Genomic DNA, 18,867 nt, shown 5'->3' on the forward strand with positions numbered 1-18,867 from the left:
TGTTTGCGTGACGTTTATTGTGTGGACAGTTGAGGTGACACGCTGACAGCTGCGCGCAGATTTGACCTCAGAGAAACAGAAATTTGTGTGGGTGTAGTCCCACTTTGTTAGATTATGTCCCTGTTGGCACTGCTTAGTCACAGTGCATACATTATTCCACTCTGTCTTTTCAGGAGAGCTAAAGGCCTGAAATAAAGTTTCCTGGGTCACTGTGCACATTTCTGCCCCTTTTGTCCTCCAGATACGTTCCAGAGATGTCAGGACTTTAAAGCTAAAAGAACATTGAGTTTCTTTTATGCATTACTCCGATGTACATGCACCTGCAGCAACAGGTGGTCACAGAGGGAGGCGCTTTGGAGCGTGTGAACTCAACAGATAAAACAGTCTGCTGTCTTTTCACCCGCTCTCGCTCTGTTCAATGGCCTCCAAGTATCCGGACAACCTTGCCTGGTATTTTGGCACAAGTCCCTTGAGTGTTGATGTCAGCTGAGAGAGGGGAGAAAAGGAGGGAGGGAGGGAGGAAGGGAGGGAGGAGGGGATGAAGGCCTGAGAGAGAGAGAGGAGGGGGAGGAGTGAGCGGGCTATTCAAGGCACTTGTCCTCTGTCTCCCTCTGAGCACAGAGGAGGGGGAGGCGCACATGCATTGAGGGAAGCACACTTGCACACATAGTAGTAGCAGCCGCATTTTCACAGGCTGCTCTCCAGACTGACAGCAGCAAACGGAGTTGAGAGGCAGCGCAATAGAGCGAGGGAAACAAGGCAGGCATCCAGAGAGGAGAGCAAAGCAGAGGAGGCTCACGCAGGGTTTCCCCTTACTGCCCTTTGGCTCTCTGGGACCCACAAAAGGAATCTCCTCTGTGCTCTTCTTGAGTTGAACTTGCTTTGCCAGAAGACCTGCACCCCACTATGGCAGCCCTGGTGGGACATGGGAACCCTTGTCCCCTCTCATCTGATTCCTCTAAACTGTGGACTACCTTTATTTTGGGTGTGTTGACCCTTTCGACTCAAGTCTGGGGCTTTAACTTGGATACTACTCACACACTGCATAAGTTGGGAGACCCTGGCACCTTCTTTGGCTTCTCTCTTACGCTTCACCAGCAGCGTAATCCAGACCCTCAGAGCTGGTGAGTGTGAATGCGGCACTGAGCTCGTCCTGTGTGTCCTGTGTGTTTCTGACTCAGGTCAAATATGTGATGTCTTGTGTGCGCACCTGCTTCTCATACAAAAGCTCATCGTGAGTTCATTCTTAGGGATCTAAAATGCTAATGCCAACACAGCCAGCATTTCTGCACTGCATCAATTTGTCAAATCACTGCTTTGCTGCAGTAGTTGCTTATGTGCAGCGTCTGCACTGAGAGGAAAGTGGATGAGAGCAAGCTTCCTGAATCAGAAGTGAGGATCTGATTTCTCTAAAAGGTAGAAGAGTGTTTTTAAGTCATTCTCTTGGAGGAACTCATGTCCCATGAAGTATAGAGTGAGGAGTCTTCAGTCTGTCTGGTTGTGCCTGTGAACCCAAAGTTAAGCTGTTCATGTGTGTTTGCTCTCTGATCTGCTGTTTGCCGGCAGCTGTTTTGATGAGTCTTCCAGTGTGACCGGAACACTCACGAGTCCTGTTCCAATCCTTCAGCAAGTCATGAATAAATGATAACAACAAGCCTGCGTGCAAATCTTTGGACATGTTTACGACAGGACCGCGAATAAAAGGCTGCCCAAGTTTAGCTGTCTGGATGCTTTGTGGTTAATATTGACGAGATCTGTTCCATCTGATTTGGTGGTGTATTTTCTTTTAGTCATGAATTTGGTGCTGCTTTTTGTCAAACAGTCTCTTCTTAGATTAATACAGCACACACTATCTGGTGAGATTCAGAAGCTAAGAAGTAAAGTTGCAGAATTGCAAGAAAAATCATGCATATAAAATAATTACATATATCACAGCACTCTGTATTTTATAAGATCCTAACAGAGAAGAATACACATGTATTCCAAATCTTAACCAACAGTTGAACTATAGCTGTAAAATAAATATAGCAGCGTTTGAGGTAATATCTTCCTCTGAAATTTACTGATAAATAAATGTAATGTTAACTCCAAACCCCAAAATAGCAAATGCAATGTTCATGTCACATGTCTGGTATAAGGGAAAATTAATGTTTAAGGATGAGGGAATTAACTTGCTACAGGCTCCTGTTTTGGAGCTCCATATTTAACTGCGGGCTGCTTAGTTTACTCGGGGTGGAGTCACCCTGTCGCCTGGTAAGACCAGGGGAATGACATCAGACACAGTCATGTCATCCCTCTGAAAACCAGCATGCTGTCCAGCAGCATTCCTGGGACTTATTTTAAAAAGCAACTACCAGAATACTCATTGTATCCCTGACTGCTGTGTCCTGAGTAAACAAGGGATAAGACTCCAGCAAAACTGTCCATCAGGGATGTTAGAGCCAGGAGACAGTCAATAAAACTCTGACCTGATGTGCTGATGTGATGATGCATCTACTGGAAGAGAGTGGCATGAATGATGTTGCTGCCGGTACGCTGGGAAAGTACTTTGTGTTTGGATGACTTTATGGTGATTTCATCCTCAGTCGGTCTGTGCAGATGACTTTGCAGGGTGTAGCCAGCCAGGGTTTTAGAAATGTTGAATAATGGGGCCCAAAACAATTTGACTATACACAAAGAAATGTATAGTATTACAAATTTTGTCAACTTTCAGCTTTGTTACTCTACATTTTTTCATGAACACCAATGTCCTTTAAAAGTGTTTAGCTCAAGAAATGAAATCATTAGGCCAAAAGGTAAAGCAGCATTTTATGCCCACTTTTGTGGAGGAGAAGCAGTCTGAGAACGTTCTGCCATTTCAGCAAGTTGACAAAACGATTTTAGAAAATATTATTTTTAATAATGGCCACACTGACAAATGCAACGCTTTTAACTCTGTTTTTAGTCTTTACTGTCTCCTGAAGAAAATACACGACTCTTTAGCCGCTCTCAGTCCACCAGCTACAGCTGTGTCTGTTAACCTCCTAAGACCCGAACTCTTTCATGGCGTTTTTAATTTCTCTTTGCTATTTGGGCTGATTGGGACCTGATGAATATAAAAACAAAGAAATACCAGATTTTTGTTTTTGACAAAAATGAGATCCACATTTCTTTTAAATTTTGCTAGAACAGTGGCAGTATAATGTCTTCGTAAGTGGACATCAGGCCCTTGTAGAGCAGAATTGAGTATTTTGGTCTAGACAACCCAAAATGTGATGTCCACATATGTGGACGGCAGGTCCTAGGAGGTTAAACAACTTGTTCATGAACTTATTCCCACAAGCACTTTTTAAGCTGTTTATAAGTGCTGCCTATCTAACATTCACACATGTATTCACACTCCGATGGATGAATTGGAGAGCAACATGGGGTTAGTATCTTGGATATTTGGATATGCAGACTGGAGCAGACTGGGATCAAACCACCAACCTTCCGGCTAGTAGGTGAGCTACTACCTGAGCAACAGCCAGTAGCGATGTGATGTCCACATATGCGGACGCCAGATTAAAAATGCACAGAAACTCACTGCACTTAAAAACGATGAGTATGGGCTGCAGAAACAAATGCTAAGGAGTCAAAATCAGATATTTTGGTAATACAATAAAATTTTATTTTCTTTGTAGTCGTTTGAATTTAACATGTAATAAAATGTGACATTAATGTGTTAATAAGCCCACATTAATAATGTATTCCACATTGTTTTTGCCTTAATTATTGTGTGATAAGTAAATGTTATGACATGGTTATTGCCTCTGTCTTTAAACCACATTATAACCCCACTATTACCATATTACTTTAGAGCTGTAATATAAAGTAGGGGAGACCGGGGATAGTTGTAACGTGGGTCAGTTGTAACACTTCCAATTTCTCCAATCAGGGCTAAGTTTCAAATGATGTGACTCATCCTGTGCATGCCTAATTCAGTTCTGCTATCACATGTGAAAAATCAGCACATTTCGTCAAACACAGACAATTTAACACGAAAAAAAGTAATTTGTATGCCAAAAAGTAAGTTTTTCTACTTTATTTCAATTTCTAATAGCATTATCTGCTTTGCAGTTAAACTCATCAAACCTAAATTATGTTATTTGTATGTCTATGGGGATATATTCTGTGTAAGTCTTTAGTGCTAATGTTTTAGCCGTTGGCTGTAATGTTAGCTAGTTCATGGCTATAGGAGTCTGGGTCAGTTGTAACAGCAACAGTCTGGGTTAGTTGTAACAATAATGCAGATGTTACAACTTACCACACTATTACTTTAACTTATATTAAACAAGTTGGGGCAACGACATCAGCAGAGAGAGGTTCACTGGTCGCTTTTGTATATGCGGTTAATGCCTGTTTGTGTTCCCACACATACATTATGCAGACCTCTGTGTCAGAGATGGACCAGTAGGAAGTACTGGTAGTGGAAATAAATCAGGATGGGTGCAAGAAACAGAGTTCCTCATCTTTCTGAGGCACTTTGCAAACCACACCAAGGTAAGCCATGATAAAAAGTAATGGAATTGCGATGCTGGTGAACAACTACATTTTTTCAGCTTCATTGTTATGTTCAAAATTGGTGCAAGAGTTGTAGGTTATAATGCCCACTGAGCCAATGAGGCCAACCTCGAGGAAGACCAACCAAAATTAATGAAATATTCAGTTGCAGAAAATTCCATAACTTGTCTTTTTTGGGGGGTTGGAATATGTTCAAAAGCTAGATTTCTGCATTCTGTCACACACACACACACACACACACACACACACACACACACACACACACACACACACACACACACACACACACACAGCTACATTAATGGCTCTAAGTGCATTCATGTGTTGAATAAACAAAGATTACATGTTAATATTTTGTTAGTACCCTTATTTCATTGTGTTACATTTCACCCCAGGATATGTTACAACTAACCCAGACTATGGGGTTAATTGTAACATTTCACTCTTTGTGTTTGAGGCCATACCATGCAGTGGGTAATTGTGCTGCAGAGAAAATAGCTGCACTATTTAATAGCCGAGACATGTAAATACTTTGCATTACATTTTGAAACCACTACCTTAAAAGAGCTCCAATTTACAGACAGAAATGTCAAAAATGTTACAACTATCCCCGGTCTCCCCTACTACCAATACTTTTTATCCTTCTCAGCGTGTGTTCTGGGATCACCAACACAAAATCATTCTGTGCCATTTCGCATGCTTTTAAGTCATGTTTTAATTAGATTTGAGGTAAAATCATAAATTGCATTAAAATAAAAATCCTCTTAGGGTCTATGAGACTTTTGGAATTATGTTTATTAAAAGAAAAATGGCTTTCAGCGGGAAATGGAAACCATCTAGTGTGTTACACTCTGGACAATCCTGACATGTTGTTTTTAGGAACATAATGAAAAAATAATTCTTCCATGTATCTTGGTGGGAAATTCTAAATATTAGAGGTTTTAATGCCCCTTCAGAGATGTATTATTCAGAAGCAGCACAATAGTTATGCTTCCTGTCTGAATAATACATTTCCATTAAGCCTTATTCCCTCTGTGTTATTACATTTCCTATTTGGTAGTTTAGTCTCCAGCCCTCGTGAAGCCGTCTGCCTGAAACTTATTGTAATCAGATGCTACTGACTCACTTTCTTTTTCTATGATGAGGGTTTGGGTTACTGTCACCTGTGGCCATAATGTTTTACAGTCATTGTGTGTTATGTCACTCTATTCGACTGAGAAAATGATATTTTTCTTTGATGCTCTGTGCTGTGCTGACTCATGATTAAATCATACTATAAAGTAATGCGAGTGCTAATACAGATCAGCGTAGTCATACTGTCGCCCCTGAAAGAGTTTCACCGCCAGCGGCTTTGGAGTTTCACAGTTTATCAGAAGCTCAGCAAAGATCAGAAAAGGCAATACTGTTTGGAGTTGATACCGCGTACACAATGACTGCCTTTTTGTTCAGTTTTGCAGCATCAAACCTTGCAGCTTATTTTCAGTATGGCAGTAAAGGTCAACCCATGTGACACAATATTATCATACTGACTCACATACTGTGAGGACAAGCAGGTCGTTGACACGGCTGAAGTAAAACTAGGCCACAGTTTAGAGCCTTTTTTAAACCTTTGTTTTTCTTCCTGAGCACAGGCCAAAGCTTAAACGAGAGAATTTCATCTTTTGCTGCTAACGCCAAACAGAGGATGAGACGTGATGGGTATTTGAGTCTGAGTTATGTGTACATCTGCTATTTTTAATGCTAAGAGAAGTGCTTCTGCTATTAGTGTACTGCCTGGTGAAGACGGGAATCTCCCTGGGCTTGAGCCCCCCACTGCCTGTTTACCTAAATTTAAATAATAAACATCTTTACGCTGTGGTAAGTCTGCCCAAAATAATTAAGAAAAAGTTATTCCTATAAGACAATATGCTCTAATATTGTCATAATTCATTAATAATGTACAGATTTCTGAGTTTCAGAGTGCTTAACACATGTCCAGGCACAGCAGTCCGTCTTTGCTAATCCTAGCTTGCTTTTTTCACTGAAATATCTGTAACATCACTTGTGCATTATCAAATTCTATATCAAAGTCCAAATCTATATAATAAATCCATATACAGTGCGTGCTGCAAAGCCACACATCATTGACAATACTGTTAGACTGTGATTTATCCTACAGTTGATTTACAATTGACTGCGTTGCAAAGCATTCATAGGAAAAGTAATAAAGTCTCAGGTTGCAGTAGGGGTCATGTTTACATGTGGTACTGCTTCTGAGAGTAGGCGCAGTCTGTCTCAGTGCCTGGGGGGGCACAGGTAGCTGACATAGTCACAGACATGTGTCTGGAGTTTGGTTTCATTGGCTGAATATGAATCCAAAGCAATGCTTTTTGAGGCCGAACAAATCCTCCTCTTGAACCGAAGGCATGATTAACACCCTAAGGAAGACTGGGACATAGGGGTGATCACATGCTGAATTCCAAAGGCATACAGAGTTTGCAAAACAAGAAGGGTTTGACATTTTGGGAAACATCCCCATGTACTTTGTTGTTCTGCTTTGGAGAAGAGAAAACATCATAATTTCTAAAAACATCATAAAACCTACATAGGGATTATAATTCTCATTCTGATTTCAGATCTATACAGAAAATGCACCGAGCAACAGATTAGACCAACAAACACTAAAAACTGGGGGAAACAGGTAGTCTGTGTCTGACCTAATAGATAGTCACAGTATTGTGACTGCCTGCCACACTGCCGAATCGTGACGCATCCATTGAAGTCATAGTGAAAATTTTAAGTGGAAAGTGGAACTTGTTCCAACATCTGCTCAATGTCTTTAATGAATGACTCAACACAGGAATGTGCTTTATATAATTAGTAATTATATTTGTTAAGGGGCATCTACACAAGAAGTGATTCAAAATTACATGATGACCAGCAACTGTATAAAGCCACTGACTTTAAGTGATAATGGGTGAAATGCATGCTAGTGACAGTTGTTGGTTATCAACACTGAGGCAACCAATTAAAGCAGCTACCACCAAAAGCTAAAGATACCATTAACTGATATACAACAGGGTAATAAATACATTTGAGCATTACCATGGCAACAAGAGCCAAGAAGGTCATGACCAACTGTTTTAGTAATGAGCAACGACTGAATCGCTTCATGTTTGGATGTCGCTTGAGAGAGGATCTGACCAAGAACAATGTAACCATCTTGCCATCTGCCTCACTGCCACAGTGCGCTCTTTGCTGTAAAAACCACAGTAAGTTATGGCCAAGGAGACAATGTCACTGTCACAGTGATGTTTTCTGGAAAAAGCTACCTACCACCGTATAAAGTCATAAACACTGTGTAGAAAGACTGAGTTTCCATTTCATAAGTGCAATGAGCTGTTCACTGACAGATTGTTACCTCGAACCTGTTTGTCACCTCATTTCTGTTACTTCTGTTAGTACTCCATGTGTTAAACTGTGCACACTAGAAACTTGTGAAAACCTTAGTGAACACTGCAAGTTATGCACTTATCAGAAATGATGAACTTCTATAGTGAAGACAACAATTCAAACAGCAACACATGATCAATATCTGTTCGCCGCCCTGTGTTGATGACGTGTCCTTCTCCTACTAGCTGAAAATTGTTTGGCGGTCCCTCACCTTCACCTCGACAGCCAAGATCAGTCTTCCACATTTTGGACAATATTCCTGATTTTAGTTTATGAATTATGACTCATTCACAGTATTCTCCATCCCTCCCTGTGGTGTTTCACACATATATATCTATAAGTGTTTTTAAACAGGACACAGCAGAACTTCTTCACACATTTATTATACAAAGAAGAATTTATGGGTGCTCATTTACATTACAACAGGCAGATAAAAGCTGCTTTTTCACCCTGGCTTAAGAGTTTAGAATGAAGCGTCCCCCCTTTCCCCTCCCTAATTCAATTCATGATTTCTTTTCCCGCTCTCTCTTCCCCCCTTTAAGTTGATCCCACAGTAACTTTCTCACTAAATCTCCCAGAGGCCATTCATGTGAAAGCCTCATAAATCTAAGAATTGTTGCAGTGCTTATTTATATGAGGGATCAGAAAAAGCAAAGGCTATGCAGCACGAGCTTTACAGTCTCTCGTGCACATACACTCGATTAATGCCCTTTTTTCTACCTCCCAATCACTCTCTGTCTATTTAGCATTCCTCTGTTCCTCTGCTGGACTGCCTGGGCTTGGACAAAAGCTCGGTGGGAAGCAGCACTGCCTGGTCCAGAGCTTTCAGGAATATTACTTTGCAGACTGCGTGCACACTGAAAGCTGATGCACAATCTGCAGCGTCAGGCTGAAACATATAACTTGGATCTGATGGAGGCAGTGCTGCAGAAACTGTTTCTGCATCTGAATTTCACAGTGAACAGATAAAATCTTGAGGTTACACATATATGCTTTTAATTTTAAACATTTTGTAGCATTAACTGCATAAATAATGATCTGTAATTTTTGACTCTGACCTTTTGCTTTCCTTGATTTCCGATAAAAATCTTAGCAATACGTTGAGCTGACCCCAGCACTCACTTATGAAAACGGCACGATCTGAATGTGGGGGAGGTGTCGAGGGTCTGATGGTAACGGGACCTGCAGGGATGAATAAATCATTGCATGCCTTCTCTTTGATTAAATGTGTGTGTGTGTGTGTGTGTGTGTGTGTGTGTGTGTGTGTGTGTGTGTGTGTGTGTGTGTGTGTGTGTGTGTGTGACTGATAAAGAAGCAGTTTAATAAATCTCCTAGATAGTAGCTCGACTTAGAACTGATGGGCCTCTGATCTGTGTCCAGAAACACACCGTGCCATGCAAACCAGACCAGAGCAGGAAATTATGAGAGATGTTGATGCTTTTTGTTTGGAATTATTAAACTAGATTTTCAATTAAATTTTTCAATTTTGATGGCAGTGATCATATAAAGTGAATGTTTTATTTGTTCTTTAATAGATAATTGTTGCAGTGTCGTATTGAGACTTGCGTCAGTAATTTCAACAGATATGAGCTGAACTGACGAATCTGACTTACAATGAAATGCAGAATAAAAAGGCACCATGCTTTGAAAGTTGAAATGTAGTGTGTTGGCTAAGTTTATGCATCACTAAAATTAAGCTGTTACATATATGAATAAACACATGTGACTAATGGGCTTCCAAATGTGATCACAAGCATTTTTGGGATATTAACATTGAATTGACTTTTTAACTGCTTTTGGTTCACTATATTCTGTAGATTCGAGTTTCCAGAGAGCCCAGACAGCTTATGCACCAAACTACCAAGAAACTGCAGTTCATTAATGAATTAAAGAAAAACAATGACAATGGGAAATAAATAAGACACACTAAAAATTAGCAGTGGAATTTGAGAACCCTAATAGATAAGTACAGAGACGGATCAATACATGTATGACCAGCTAATGGCAGGGATGGGGGACAAAATGAGAATATAAAAGGAACAGACAAGGGATGGTATAGTACCCGAGGGCCATTATTTACCCATCTATGCCCCGAAATGGCTCTTCATTCATTGATCAGGGGGGCAGGTGGTGAGTTTGGGGGTTGTTAAAAATGCATGTGCTGTGAGGATGGGGTTACCAAGTACTTCAAGAACCATTTCTGCCTCTTCTTGCTGTCGTGAGAGTCAGCTAAAAAAAAACAAATCTTATTTTTTGTACATTAATGCACCACGATTGTGATGTTCACATACAGGCAGGACGTTGAGTCACATCCGTGGGCAGTGAACCACAATATCCCAGAGGAGATTTGCAGGAACTGGCAGCTGTTTCTGTCTCTCTCTTTTTGCAAATTATCGAGTAGTGCCCAACTCTCTGCTCGCCTGCCCATACTGGAAATGTTAAAACAGGGTGATTCACAACTCGGTCACCTCGCTCTCAGCTGTTGTTTTCTCGTCAGCAAGAAACTGGAGTCAGGTGTTTACACAAAAAGTGCCATTTGGCTCAAGGTTCACGAGAGTCGTCACCTTGGTCGACACTGTTCGACAGCCTGTGTGTAGGCCTGTAATTCACAGTCTGCGTACTATCTGCATGAGTATTAATGCATTTTTCAGCCATTTATACACACGATAGCATATATTTTGTGAATGTGTATACAAGTGTGATGCGTGAGTCTGTGTATTTCCAGGTCAGAGGTCACAGTCTTACTCCAAGATAACAACAGAAGGTCTAAAAAGCCTCTGGGCCCCATGCTGATCTTTTATAGCTTCTGTCTATAGAGCAGCAATCTCACGCTGCTCTGTTGTGGAACGATGTTTGAGGGTGTGAGCACACAGACTCAGAAGCACTAGCAATAATGCAGTGAAACAAAACACTGCAAATATTTGCAGCATATTTGAGTCATTTCACAAATGTGATTATGCTATTAAAGCCCATGGCTGAAACATTCAGAGAAAAGGGTTGGGCTTCAGATAAAAGTATCTGCTGTTGCTCTTTAAAATGATTAAATGGACAAGCGTGAAAAGTGCCAGTGCTTTCTCTTTCTAAACAAACAATGCAGGGCTTTGAATTCAGCTCCCTGCAGATGTTTGCATCTTCTTCTTCACTGCTGTATTGGTTTGTTTACAGACTGGCATGTCAACACTTTCCACCCCAAGTATTTCTTTCACAACAAAGAAAAGGCACCCTTGTTTTTAGCACGAGTACTAGTTAATTTATGAGAATATGAATTTCATTGTAAGGGTTCGGGGAATTTTTTCGCCAAGCCACAGAGGAACACGTGATCCTTCAACAGGAAGATGGACACTACCAAAATTGGTATAAACAATTTAATAAGCTGCAAGCGCGTGGAGACCAAGTCTGTGGGATAGGCCAACCCTGCTGTATATATAATACCATTTTTGTGCTCTTTCTTTGTTATTTACTGCAGGATTATTGGTCCAAATTGCAACATATGTGATGGATTTCTTTCAACTTGATCACATTGTTGTCCTGGTTCCCTGCTGGTCTCACTGGCTGCTGTATGGGAGGCTAAACAGAGAGATGTGACTCCTGAAAGTGGGGGAGGAGTGAGGGAGGAAGAGACCGTGTGTGTGGACACCCAACCTGGATGGGGGATGGGTGGATGGGATAGTGGAGAGAGTGTTGGGGTCACTGCACATGCTCCCCTCAGCGAACATATGAGCGCAGCATAATGAGTGTCTGTGTTGTTTTTGTGATGATCAGCGAGTGAAAAAGGGGATGATGGCCTTGGAGTGGCTGTAAATCACAAATCAGAGCAGAGGTGTGGACATTTAAGAGGTTTTGGAAAGGAGCAGTAATAACTGTGCATTGGTATTTTGTTTTGTTGACAACATTTTTTCATTTTTTTCTGTACATACTCTAAATTCTCAAGTGCAAAGAACGCACTAATTTACATACAGCCTTGTGAAGTCGCCCCTCCTCCTGCTTTCTGTAATGGGCAATCTGTAATTCTCTTCGAGCACTGTAATTACTTGATTAAAAAATGACTGACGGTTTGTTTTCATGCCCTTCTCAAACATCAGTTCAGGATTTTATATGTGTGATGGGAGATGTTCCTATCTTATAGCACCAAATCACAACAACAGTCGCCTCAAGGCGCTTTATATTGTAAGATAAAGACCTCACAATAATGCAGCTTTTGTACTTGTGCCATACCTGCTGGTGTAACCATGCCGGTCTGACTGACTACTAGTAGAAGCACAGCTTTGTTCCAATTTATGTCAGCAAATAATGGATGCATTTGGATGCACACAGCTAACAAACAACCTAACAGTCTTCTACTTAACATCTGTAAGTTAACACTGCATATGTGTTGTTAAAGTTTAGCGGTTCTCCAAACCTTTCTGACACGCCACACTTCAAAAGCCAAAGAAAAATCACATCCCACACTTTTTTAATCAACCAATAATAATAAAACAGGAGCCAACCTGAGTTTGTGTTAAGTAACAGTCAGCAGAATGGTATCAGAAAATTCTTATCTGTTTAGTTTTACCAAGAAAATTCAACTCATTCAACTTACTTTTGCTTCGTGCTTTCCCCCTCCTTCTCCACCTGCAGTGGTTTGTCCCCCACCAGTATGAAGATCACTGGCATGTAGAAAAGCTATCCTCAAGTAAAGCTTTATATGAGGCTATAAACAGGTAGGGGCTTCTGTCTTCTCTGTCTCCTGCTGTAGACAGAACCCAGGTGCCTTATCTAATCTATGTGTTCAACATGGCAATGTAATACATACACATGCATGCTGGTGCTGAATCTGCAGGGCCTGAGTTCATGTGGGTTTTCTACTAGACCATCACATCAACACCCTGATATCTCCCCCAGGGTCAGCAACAACACACCTCCACACACAAAGGCACACATGCACACACCATACCAAATGTGGGTTTACTGAGAGAATGAGCTTGGCAGTGAAGCGCACGATCAGTCTGAGTCTTTCCTAAACAATGATATGAGTTAGAAGCAGAGTAAAGGGCAAATAAATGAAAGCTCAAGTCAGCCAACAAGATTTATTCGTGTCAAATTTGGTACATGTGTCTTCAGAATTCACTTACAGGAAAAGGTCACAACACTTTTTGCTTAATTTTGCAAAGGTGTAATTCCAAACAAATTTCATGTAAGTAATGAAAACAATGTTGAATCTCTGCAAATATGTTAATGTAGACAGTTTTCTAACTTGAGGCTTCAGCCATTTGACTTAAATAAATAAACCTTTTAGGGCATATAAACTTTTTCTGACTTGTTTCATCTTATATTTATGAGACATAAGAGGTTATGAGATCATTTCTGCAGAAATAATTCCTTCTGGCTTGCACAGCTTTCCAGTTGAAGGAAAAAAGTCTTGTTATTATTATTTATTTATTTTTTACAAATAATAATGCTATAAGAGATAATCAGAGCTTCTAGCTTCACATCCTCACACCTGCCCATGTATCTGAGCATGTGGGGGGAAGTGAGGTATCACCTTAACTCTTAAACATAAACCAGAGCCTCCTGGAATGTAGCGCCGTGAGAGGGATCGGATCTTATCAGTTTCGGGTTTTTTTTCTTAGTGATATGTTATTCCTCTTTGTTATACGTGTATTTGCATCGGCGTAACATCACTTGAAGATTTAGTTTTTCTTGCATGTGCATCACTGGTGATGTGAAACATCATTTCACATGTTTGCGCTCTGTGGCTGTTTTAGTTTCTGGTTGTTAAGGTGAGGGGAATCACTCCTGAGGCATGCACAGCTGCACCTCACCAGAAGTACTTGTCAGGAAAGAGACGACAGGAGCAGAAAATAGAAAGTTAAGCTGTCTGGCAGTCTGGGATGTGTCAGCGGTAGTTTATGTGAGTAGACTGTAGTAAAATACAAATTGTGAGATACTTGTACATAAGTATTGCCATTTGAGTCTACTTAGTTCTTATACATCACATTTAAAGGGGAAACCACTTTACTCCAACACAAGAAGGTGACAGTTCAGAGTAGGATTAGTAAAGTAGGTTACCTAACTGCCACAATGACAACCACACAGGCTAATGCATTATTAAATATATCAGTTTGAGTAGAGTGTGTCTGGTTAATTATTGCTTTTGCTACTTTAATTTAATTTTATAGCGTTTTATATTTTAAGATCAACATTTTGAACATTTTGGATCTTATGTGTGCTTTGCTCAGCCAGAATACTACTATTATTGCATTGTGTTACTTAATTAATAATGTTACTTAATTTCTAACACTACATATTATATTACTTTTGCATTACCTAACACGGCCTATTCATATAATTACTTTTATCTTTTAAAAGATAAAGTTAAGGCTGCAGTTTCACACACTTGCACAAATTCCTGTCCTAATGAGCACCTATGCAACAGCTGCTTTTTAGTGTTTGAGTATGAACTCAAAGCCAACAGCAAAGCTGGAAACCATCCCAAAATGCGTTTCACAGCATTTGCCATTAATTTTACTGCAAAAACAGAGGCTATGTTTGAACCTGACTCACTGCCTTTGTTACCCGATGAAGATCAGGGTCTGGCTGCTGGACTCGGGTCAGCATACACTCAGCTTCAACATCACTCTGGGATCTTCCTCACTAGCTTCATGTTAGCGTGCTCTCTTTATGGATGCTTGCCAAAAAAAACAACCAACCAACAAATAAACAAACAAACAAAAAACCCAGTGTCCCGTTAACAGTGTATAGTTGTTTCTGCCCTGGATGCTGTTTGCACATTACCTATGCGAACTTGCTCTTTTCTTCAATAAAAAAATAAAAGTTTTGTCTGTTGTGGAGAATGCAGACCATGAAAGCTCTGCAGAAGACTCGTTTGTAATTTGATCATATCTCATTTCCTTTTAGGTGAAATGATATTTAAATAATATAGCATTTTATGTTATCCAGCAGTTGATTTAGTTTAATTGCTAGTGTGTGCCTGCTAGTACAGCTTTTTTGTGACAGGAACACCCTGTCTGAGTATGGAGCCAAAGTCACAACTGGCACATGCAACAACTTGTTATTAGCCCGCAGTTAGTATGTCAATGTGCTATTATTAGTTAATTAGTCATGCACTGTATAAATACCTGCAAGTATTAATGTTTGCAAGGTACATTATCTAAATTCTGTTGATAGCGTACATGTTTACATGTTACAGTTACAAAATAACCCTTAGCTTTTTTGCTGTTAGCAATTTAGTGACGTGAATGCATCCTCAGCTCCTCTGGGATCACAAATAATAATTCAGCAGAGCAGAATTTAAATCTGGATTAACTGTCAGAAGGCCATGCTGCTTGTAGCTTCTTCTTGATTGTCTTCTATGGACAGACGGTTTGTGTCCACAGAAGACAATCAAGGAAAAGCCAAGTGGTCATTCCTGTTATATTTCTTTGAAGTCCACCTGGAGAGGATGCGCAGGTGGTGCATTCTAATATAAAGTCTTGGATTAGCTGGTCCACATTGTCATAAAACACTGGCAAGCACATGGACATCTGCATAGACCTCCATACTCTCTGACTGATGACGAAATTCATGTAACTTGATCCTCATCAGACTCACTGACGCAAAAAGTATAATTAAGGCTTAAATCTTCATAAAACTTAGAGAGATGCATTTAAATACACTGTTGTGATATCAAAAAGACTAGATAAAGATCTTGATGACTAGATAGGCTTTGTGTTATTCCAGTAATGTAATAATGTCTTGCTTGTGTGCCTGACGCCACATCCAGCTTTACGCGTGCTACAGATAAAGCTGGATAAGGTTGGAAATGATGCACCTTTGATCCAATTACTTTACCAGGAGCAGAGTGGATGCAGTGCAGTAAAATGTATGCAGTGTACGCTATCGAGCATATTTTGATCTGAACTATCCAGTAAAGAGGAGTTGCTCAGCACCTAGCATTGTTGTTATAGCTGCCTCGTTGTAAACACTGAGACACCAGGTTAGAGTTACTCTTGGCTGATCCATGCTAAGCTTCTAGCTTGTTAAACTCTATTTAAAGTCTTCCCTCACACAGTGATAGCTCTAATTTAAGTGTGCACATAACAGTAGATAGTTAGGGAGTAGATAGGAGGAGAGCTGTTGGCTGGAGCATTTTGCACAGGGTGTATTTGCACAGCTGAGCGTAGCACTGACATAGCTAACATCACTGTCATAATTAGACCTGTAGGCACAGTTCGGTGGCAGTGCAGGGTAGACCTCGGTATCTGTTTTTCAGGCTTCCTGTTCTGCTCTTTATTTTTTGCTTTGTCTTCTGTGTTTCCCCATGTCTCGCTTCCATGCATATGCCATGACTGACAGTGTTGGGTGGAATGTGAACATTCGGTTTTTAAATAGCATCCTGGCCTGAATCAGCCACTCCTAATAAGGCAGAGGGCTGTGACACTGGCCCTAAAATATCAGCAACCACCTCACTGAGAATAAAACTTTTCTGGGCCTTGTTATTTAGGGACAACTGATAATAGCTGTTGGATATGAGTGCAAACAAGGTACACTAGATATAGATTTCCCAGAGCTGTCATAAATATATTTCAGGCAACATAACATACTCTACTGAATGTAGCCTCGTGTTCAGGGTGTCTCTTGAACTGCACGTAATTGTACTTTACAGTAATGGCAACTTAAGGTGAAGAACAGCTTTGAGGAAACCTTAATTTGTATTATGCACTATCAACGTTTGACACCAGGTTTTACAATTAACTTTCCTTTCATTTTCCTTTATTTAGGATACTGGTAGGAGCTCCAAGGGCGGCAGGGCAGGGTAAGTTGACGGGCAGTCGACCAGGAGCCCTGTTCAGGTGTCCGATCACACCAGAGGAGTACGACTGTGAGAGGGTTGACATCGATGGAGACGGTGGGTTTCAAGTGCAGCTGAAACAACTTGTCGGTTAATTTGTCAATTCATCAACCAAACTATGACGTGACTTTTATTCTTGGTGTTTCACTTTGTTCTCTGTACTGTGAAATTAAACACTTCAACCAAAGACAAAACTTTAAACACATCAACTTGGGCTTTAAGAAATCTAAATAACACCTGGACCTCTGTCGGTCAAAGAGAATTATCTTTATTATAAACTACATTATCCCAGGCAGAATATTAATGACATCATGGAAATATATACTGTTACTGTATCATATTTATAAAGATACCTGCTTCATTTTTGTGAAGTGAGAAGTGAAATAACACTTCTAATAGGTGAAGTGAATAAATAACAAAGTTCTGTTTGCTTGTAACCAGAAAACAATACAATATAGAAGCCGTCATGACTGACAGTTCACTCTGTGTTCTCTTTCAGTGAGGTGGGACAGAGAGAGCAAGCACAACCAGTGGCTGGGAGTTACAGTCAAGAGTCAGGGCATTGGAGGGAAGGTTGTGGTGAGTACCAAATGCCCAAATTGGGTAAATTCACGTTGTGCTGATGATCAAGAGATATAAGAGCAGACATTGTGCATTTCCAGCTTTGGTTCATCTGCCAAGTTGTTGTTTATAATGATGAAGACTTTAAGACTAATTTGGTCATTACACTGTTGCATAGTATCATATTCTTTAAAAAAAAAATCAAAGGCTAACTGATATCCAGGAAACCCTAATGCGTTTTTCCCCCTTCACCAGACCTGCGCTCATCTATACGAACTGAGGCAACGTGTAAACCAGTCGTCAGAGACTCGGGATCCCATTGGCCGTTGCTATGTCCTGAGTGAGGACCTGACTAATCGAGATGACCTGGACGGAGGAGAATGGAAGTTTTGTGAGGGTCGGCCACAGGGACACGAGCAGTTCGGTTTCTGTCAGCAGGGCCTGTCTGTCAGTTTCACCCCAGACAAAAACTTCATTCTGTTCGGTGCTCCAGGAACATACAACTGGAAAGGTAATGTGACCGACTGATAGAAGCCTTTATTTAGAGTTTCATGTTTTACTAATCGGAAGACCAGAGGAAAACCTGTGTAGTGTGATTTGGGATTGAATGTACTGCTCACAAAAATGCATGCAAGGGGTGACGAAGGGCTGGAAATCATCTTTCAGATGGATCCCTTCTTGACATGCCCCGTTTCATTCATAAAGATGAATGCTAAGCAGAAGGAACTGGCAGGGGTTTTTTTTTGTCTTTAGTATCTACTGATTCCTTCTCTTATGCCTTTCTGAGTGTTGTTCTATTACAGTGCAAAGACGATTTACCACGAATGTAAAAGAAATATGAGAAGAAACTCCTGTTGCAGCTAATGCATGCTAGAGAAGAAAAGCAATGCAATGAAACTGTCTAATTAAATAAGTACTACTAACAGGACAATCCAATTAATTTATAGGCCAGTCTATTGATTGAACACTGAAAATATGCAGCACAGCTTAATCCATTTAATATAAATGGTCTAAGATATATTGGATGCAAACATCAGTTTCTGGATGATTCATATTTTAATAAAAGGCTGCTTTATGGAACAAAAGCTGAATTTACACAACGCCTGTTCTAAAATGTCTAAATTCTGTCACATGCTGGATTTGGGAAGCAACACGTGAGCATGCGTATCTATGACCTTGTCCCTGCCGTTTAAGATAATGTGCAAATCTGTGTTTGTCACCGTGCTGTGCCCTCACCTATTTCCTTTCCAGGCGAGATGCGTGTTCAGCTCCTAAACCAGACTCTGCTTGACCTCGGTATCTATGACGACGGACCTTACGAGGTGGCAGATGAAAAACAACTTAATGCCCAGCTCATCCCTGTGCCCTACCACAGTTACCTGGGTAGGATTTGCCCTCCCTGCTCACTGCTGCCTGCGCACAGGAGAGATAGAGAGGGCCGGGGGAGGATGACACCAGGACTTAGACTGTACCCCAACACAGCTGACTTAACCACAGGAATT

At 40.7% G+C, this 18,867-nt stretch overlaps 1 protein-coding gene across 5 annotated transcripts in view; it reads left to right on the top strand.

Moving 5' to 3' along the window:
• The first annotated feature begins 612 nt into the window (after positions 1-612).
• itga7 (integrin, alpha 7) overlaps positions 613-18,867 on the top strand; it is a 39,020-nt gene continuing 20,765 nt past the window's right edge. For 4 of the 5 annotated variants that reach the window (XR_014276917.1, XM_082534233.1, XM_082534234.1 and 1 more), the window contains exons 1-5: positions 613-1,124; positions 16,734-16,861; positions 17,304-17,383; positions 17,621-17,876; positions 18,617-18,748. Coding sequence is in view for 4 of the 5 variants with exons in the window: in XM_082534233.1 (XP_082390359.1) it covers positions 907-1,124; positions 16,734-16,861; positions 17,304-17,383; positions 17,621-17,876; positions 18,617-18,748 (814 nt within the window). In the remaining variant the exon portion in view is untranslated. The remainder of the gene's footprint in view (positions 1,125-16,733; positions 16,862-17,303; positions 17,384-17,620; positions 17,877-18,616; positions 18,749-18,867) is intronic. The other variant, XM_082534235.1, reaches the window with a different exon arrangement.

The sequence above is a fragment of the Aulonocara stuartgranti genome, assembly GCF_965226115.1.
Source record: "Aulonocara stuartgranti genome assembly, chromosome: 5".
Lineage (NCBI taxonomy): Eukaryota > Metazoa > Chordata > Actinopteri > Cichliformes > Cichlidae > Aulonocara > Aulonocara stuartgranti.